Source organism: Nansenia antarctica, assembly GCF_963989245.1.
Source record: "Nansenia antarctica genome assembly, chromosome: 12".
In the NCBI taxonomy this organism is placed as follows: Eukaryota; Metazoa; Chordata; class Actinopteri; order Argentiniformes; family Microstomatidae; genus Nansenia; species Nansenia antarctica.
This window is the reverse complement of record NC_137682.1, coordinates 27,846,942-27,853,136: the sequence shown is the minus strand read 5'-3', so window position 1 is coordinate 27,853,136 and position 6,195 is coordinate 27,846,942. Positions and strand designations below refer to the sequence as shown.

General features: G+C 46.9%; 1 protein-coding gene across 1 annotated transcript; it reads right to left on the bottom strand.

The window, feature by feature from the left end:
- Positions 1 to 1,458: 1,458 nt before the first annotated feature.
- On the bottom strand, positions 1,459 to 2,538 carry LOC308169045 (uncharacterized protein; the record flags this gene model as incomplete). The annotated part of the gene is made up of 1 exon (XM_080543680.1): positions 1,459 to 2,538. One exon carries the CDS (start codon positions 2,536 to 2,538, stop codon positions 1,459 to 1,461), a length of 1,080 nt encoding a protein of 359 aa, XP_080399806.1.
- Between the last annotated feature and the right edge of the window lie 3,657 nt (positions 2,539 to 6,195).

The following is a 6,195-nucleotide window of genomic DNA, read 5'->3' as shown; positions in this document are numbered from 1 at the left end:
GCAAGTACCGGTAGGGCAAAATCATTTTTCTGTTTTTTCCAGATTATGAAAGGGTAGATTGTAAGCTTTAAAATGATGTGATACCAATCTACTACTAACTAGCTACTATCCTAACTTTATTTGTTGTAGCTGCTAGCTAGCTAACAACAACAACAACAACAACAACAACAACAACAACCATTGTTTGTCTACGTTCTAGCTGCTAGCTAGCTAACAACAAACATTGTTTGCCTACAGTTTAGCTATAGCTAGCTAGCAACAAACATTGTTTGTCTACGTTCTAGCTGCTAGCTAGAAGCGTGTCGTTGTCTAGCTCCATATAAGTCATTGTTTGGCTAGCAGCTCGTCTTAATTTGTCCTGCTTAACGGGATCTTTTATTAATCAGTGTTGATGGAATGTGCTTTTCAGAGGATACACAGACGGAGGAGAGTTTTCTGGACGATGAGTGCATCCCGAATACTACGAGTACCTCCAGCACTCCTATGCCGAGTACCCCCAGCCCCAGCCTAGCACTACTATGCCGAGTACCCCCAGGCCCAGCAGTTCTATGCCGAGTACCTCCAGGTCCAGCACTCCCTGTCCTGTGACCCCCAATCGCCCAGGTAGAAAACGTGTGATGTTGTTGGGGAGTTTTGTGATTCATTCATATAAACCTCGACTGAGTTCTATTTTCTGTGGACTTGAGCTATGGACTTAAGTGTTTCGTTGTGCTGCTTCATGTATTACTTGTTAACTTGAATGTACTTCTTATTTTAGGCAAAAGGAAAAGGGACCAGGCATCTGAACACCTGGCCTTCATGAAGGACTCAGAGCTGTACTACAGGCAGCAGGAAGACCAGAGGAACGCACATATCGCAGTGCTGATGGAGGACATGGTCTGTGCCAGGGAGAGGGAGGATGCCAGGGAGCAGAGAGAGGCTGCCGCCCGGGAGAGGCAGGATGCCATCCGGGAGAGGGAGGCTGCTGAGGTTGCAGCCTTCAACCGTGGTTTTTTGGCCGTCTTCTGAGAGCTTGCCAAGGCCCTGGCAGGACGTGCTGGAAAGGACTGAAAAGACTGTCTGCTCTTTTGCAGTTCTTTGTATATAGTTTGAGTGTGCACTTCTATTTATGTTTACTTGTTTAACAAATATTTATATAGAGCTTTAGAGTGAGTTTGCACGTTTGCAGTGTTTTAATTGTATTTCACTACACTTTGCACCTTAATAAAAACAAGCACCGTGATCTTATCTCCATTTCATTTTGTGTGCAAAATAACAGCAGCCGCATAATCAAACACTGCAAAACAAACAAGTGTATTGCGAGCTTTCATAAAGCAGACAAGTGAAGGCAGTGGTTTTAAGGGTTCAAACAACATCACTTTATTATGTATACATAGCAGAACAAAAACCAATAGAAATGATTCAAACATGCAGACAATCAGGCAGTAGCCATCTCATATGCTCAACATAACAATGGTACTACAGTGAGCTAAAGTAGCGCATCAGCCCCTGACGCACACCCAGTTCCTCAGTCCCAGCCCTTTGCGCCACCAAGGATGGTTCTGGTGTGTCATGAACACTCCATTCCTGTCTGTAGTCCTCACCATGGGTTTCACAAAAATTGTGTAGAGCGCAGCATGAAATCACCCTTGATTTCACCCGGGCCAGATCACAGTCATTCCGCTTCATAAGGCAACGCCACCTGCCCTTGAGTCTGCCAAAGGCATCCTGAACAGCAACCCTTGCTCTGCTTGTTTTGATGTTGTACTGTAGTTGTTCTTCAGTCAGTCGTCCATTATCAGAAAATGGCTTCAAAAGCCAGCTTTGCAGGGGATATGCAGCATCCCCTAGAAGGTAGTAATCAATATCACATCCACCAATGTTCCTTGTGCGACCTGAGAAAAGGTTTTCACTGCTGGCTAGCTCCCCCAGCTCGGACACACGGAGAACACGGGCATCATGCATACTCCCTGCAAACCCTGTGCAGACATTCCAGAACAATCCCTTTCCGTCTACAACGGCTTGCAGGATGATTGAGTGCCAGCCCTTACGGTTGACAAAGTCACTTTGGTATTTTCTTGGTGCCAAAATGGGGATGTGAGATCCGTCAATAGCACCAACACATTGTGGAACCCCCCATCTCTGCTCGAAGTAGTCAGCCATTTCCTCAAACTTTTCCTGGGTTGGAAGACGAATCAGTTCTGGTACTAGTATCGCTTCTACCGCAGCGCAGAACTCTCCCACACACCGCCACACAGTTGTGATACTGACACCAAACAGATGTGATACACTTCTGTACTCGGAGTTGGTCGCCAATTTCCACAGTGCCATCGCTACTCTTTTGTTGAGGGGGACACACAAGCGGAAGGCTGTGTCTCGTCTCTCCATGGCTGGTCGAAGTTTATGGCACAGATACAGGAATGTTTCCTCCGACATTCTGAAAGTCTGTACCCACTGAGCATCGGTGAAATCAGGGACCACGAAATCCCACCACTCGTTAGCTCTGTTGATAGCCCAAGCTGACGGGGCGCTGCGAAGATTTCGCAAAAACTGAAGCATCTGTAATAGATCAGAGATAAGTTAGATGTGTTTTGTAAATTCGGAATAAACCCAAAGGCAGTCATATACTAGAAATAGCCTTGAAGGATAACAAAACCCACCTGTGTTTGTTGATTACGCCGACGAACAAAGCCAACATCATCGCTCCTTACGATAGCCCACATAAGTTTCTTTCTCTTTTCAGCATTCCTCTGTCGAGCATCCTTCCTTCTGTCTTCTCTCTTATGTCTTCTGTCTTCTCTCTTCTGTCTTCTGTCTTCTCTCTTCTGTCTTCTCTCTTTTCTCTCTCTCCCTCTCTCTCTCTCCAAATAACCATGGTTAATAATATACCACATGCCGACGAAAAAGTACAAGATAGCTTCAAGTTCCTCCATGTTGCTATTGTTGTGGCTGTGTTGTGTCTCGTGAATATATACGTCACGCGCTGTTATGACGCGTAACTCCGCCTACTATCTCCTACTCCTTCCACTCGTTCCTGGTCTCTTGTGTATAGTGGAAAACGTCTTGTACCCGGAACTGTTCAAATGCGAGCCGAGGCGAGCTGTGCCGAGCCGGTCAATGGAAGAGCACCATAACAGTGAAAAGGTTCTCACGAAGAAGTCCAGAGGCAGGGAAGGCAGGCATATTTATCATGCCCTCAGGTAAGGTACAGGCCAATCACAGGCATTTCCTGTATGAGGAGGGCTGGCTGTGATGCAAATGTAGAAAGAGGTTAGGGGGGAATCGACCCCCACTTTCTCCTAGAGACACAAAAGGTGGGAAAGGGATAAGGGCCACAAAACTGGTTTAGTCTGGTCCTAGAGTACTGGGCCTGGGGAAGCACAAAAGCCCAGAACTGCTTCTAGATTGCTCAGTCTCTCTAGATGCAGGTTTAAGAGAAAAGAGAGCAATTAGGTAAGGATGGTACCAAAGTGAACAAAAGCAGAGTAATCACTCTGATGTGGCTTACATTGTCTTGAGTTTTTAGGCGTCAAAGACAGACTATGGAGCACAGAAGGGCAATTGCATATATTCAAATGTATCTAATTGTTGGGCACAGGAAGAACAAACAGAGGAACTGGTTTAATTGTGTAGGATACAAAAGAAAATCAGTTCCTATAGCTTGCTCTAGACAGTAATTTACTGATGTGAGTTTTTAGTTTTAAATGTCGAAAATTATAAAAAATAAAAAAATAAACTACAATCCCAACAGATCTACTGCATAAACCTCCAGCTGGTTTAGTGTCATGTGTCAGTGATTAGATATGGTTTAATTTATGTCTAGAGGGGCCAATATATGATCAACCAATAGCCTCTGTGGATGTCGGAAGTCTGTTCTGATTGCCCTTAACCATATAGCATCAGATTTCGGTTGTTTAATTTGATATGAATCCCACAATAAACCACACAATAACCACATAACTTTCAAATTGTTTCTATCGACAAATTGAACGATCACACAGTTGTTGTAAGGGTCTGGTGTTGTAAGCGGACCCAGAGCTCAAAGCTTGAAAACAAAAGGGGAGATGGCAGTCTCCAAATAGTACTAGTATACTCATGTCATTCACGCTGGTGAAGCAACCAACAAGCGGTGAAGGTGAAGCAGGGAGTGAAGGGAAGTGAGGGTACATATAGCAGGAGTGACAATTATGCACAGGTACTAGTCATGAGTTTGTGATTGGGTGGCACAGTGGAAGGACGGAGGGAGACACCTAGGGACCGAATTGGGGAGCGCTGCCAACAGTGCCTCCCACCAACAAAGGTTTCATTGCGATGCCTCTGGCTGGAGGCGACAGAAGTCAGTGATGAGGCCAGGGTCCTAGATGTTGTGCAGAGGCATCCAGGTCCTCTCTTCTGGACCGGAACCCTCTCCATTAGAAACAGGATACCCCGACCGTCCCAGTAGCAGGCCAGGATCCGGTGGACCATGTAGGGTGACCCAGGGTGGCAATCATTATGCATTATAGTTAATTAACAGTAGAGAAACTGTACAGGGGGGTAGAGGGGATAAAGAGGTCTCAGGAGGGACAGTTAAGGTGTAGCCTGAAGAGATGGAGGTCTTCAGTCTGCGGCGGAAGATAGGCAGTGACTCTGCAGTCCTGACAGAAGATAGGCAGTGACTCTGCAGTCCTGACAGCAGTGGGAAGCTCGTTCCACCAGCAGGGTGCCAGGACAGTGAAAATCTGTGACCAGGTAGCGTGACTGCTGCATCCACGTAGAGGCGGTGGTGCCAGTCAGCCAGCAGAGGTGGAAGAACAGAGCCAACGGGCAGGTGTTTGGGGGCTAACCATTGTTTGCCGATAGTGAAGGTCTGTCCCCTTATCCACCCGGTAGGTGAGCACAAGGGTCTTAAACCTAATGCGAGCTACTATCGGGAGCCAGTGAAGGGTGCGGAGGAGAGGGGTGACATGGATAATGATATGCCTGGAGACTGTTCTTCACTTGGATGTTGTGAAGGGGTTTTTCCCCTTGGGGGTGGGGGTTGATCCATGTAAAGGATCCTGTGATCATCCACTGCTATTGTCTTCCATCGACGTCCAGACCTTTTTGTGGTGCCGAGCACACTAGTGCATTCTTTTTTTCTCTGAATGTACCAAACGAATGTAATTTGGCCACTCCTAATGTTCCCGCTCTCTGATGGATTTTTGTTTTGTTTTCGCAGCCCACGGATGGCCTGTTTCACTTGCATTGAGAGCTCCGTTGACCACATGTTGTATGGTACAGCAACAACTTCCAAATGCAAATACCACACTTGGAATCAATCACCTTTTACCTGCTTAATTGATAAAGAAATAATGAAGAAATAGCCCACACTGGCCCATGAAACAGCTTTGAGTCAATTGTCCAATTACTTTTGGTCCCTTGAAAAAGAGGGAGCTATATTAAAGAGCTTTAATTCCAAAACCCTTCCTTCAATTTGGATGTGAATACCCTTACCCTAAAACTGAGAGTCTGCACTTAGCCCATATTTATGATATTACTGTAACTTGAAGATGTTTTGGTAAACAGCTAAAATAACAACAATTCTGTCTGTGTCCAAATATATATGGACATAACTGTACATACTATATATTTGTTCAATCTCAGGTGCAGAAATAAGCACACCAAGACACTGTACGACTCCTGACTCATCGGCTCCCAGGAAAACAACCCCAGAACACTGTTCTCCACCATCAACCGCCTACTCCGCCCCCCCCCGATACCCCCCCTCCCTCTGGTGCCTCTGATCTCTGCTCCAAATTTGTGGACTTCTTCCAGGCAAAAGTTGACTCCATCCACCAGCAGCTCCTGGCGTCAGCCCTTCCCTCTCCACCCGCACCTCAGCCACATGGCGATGCCCCCTCAGTGTCATGTCTCCCCCAATGCTGCCTCTCCTCCTTCGCCCCTGTAGATGCTCCTCAAGTTTCCAAGTTGGTCACCATGGCCAAGACCTCCACCTGCTCCCTGGACCCCATGCCCACAGCCCTGGTCAAGGACTGCCTACCCACCCTCTGCCCCTACATGGTGGACATCATCAACGCTTCTCTCGAATCTGGCATAGTTCCCACCAGCTTCAAAACTGCCTCGGACACCCCTATCCTCAAAAAGCCTGGTCTGGACCCTGATGACCTCCACAACCACCGGCCGATCTCCAACCTTCCCTTCCTGAGCAATGTTCTGGAAAGAGTAGCGGCCGGC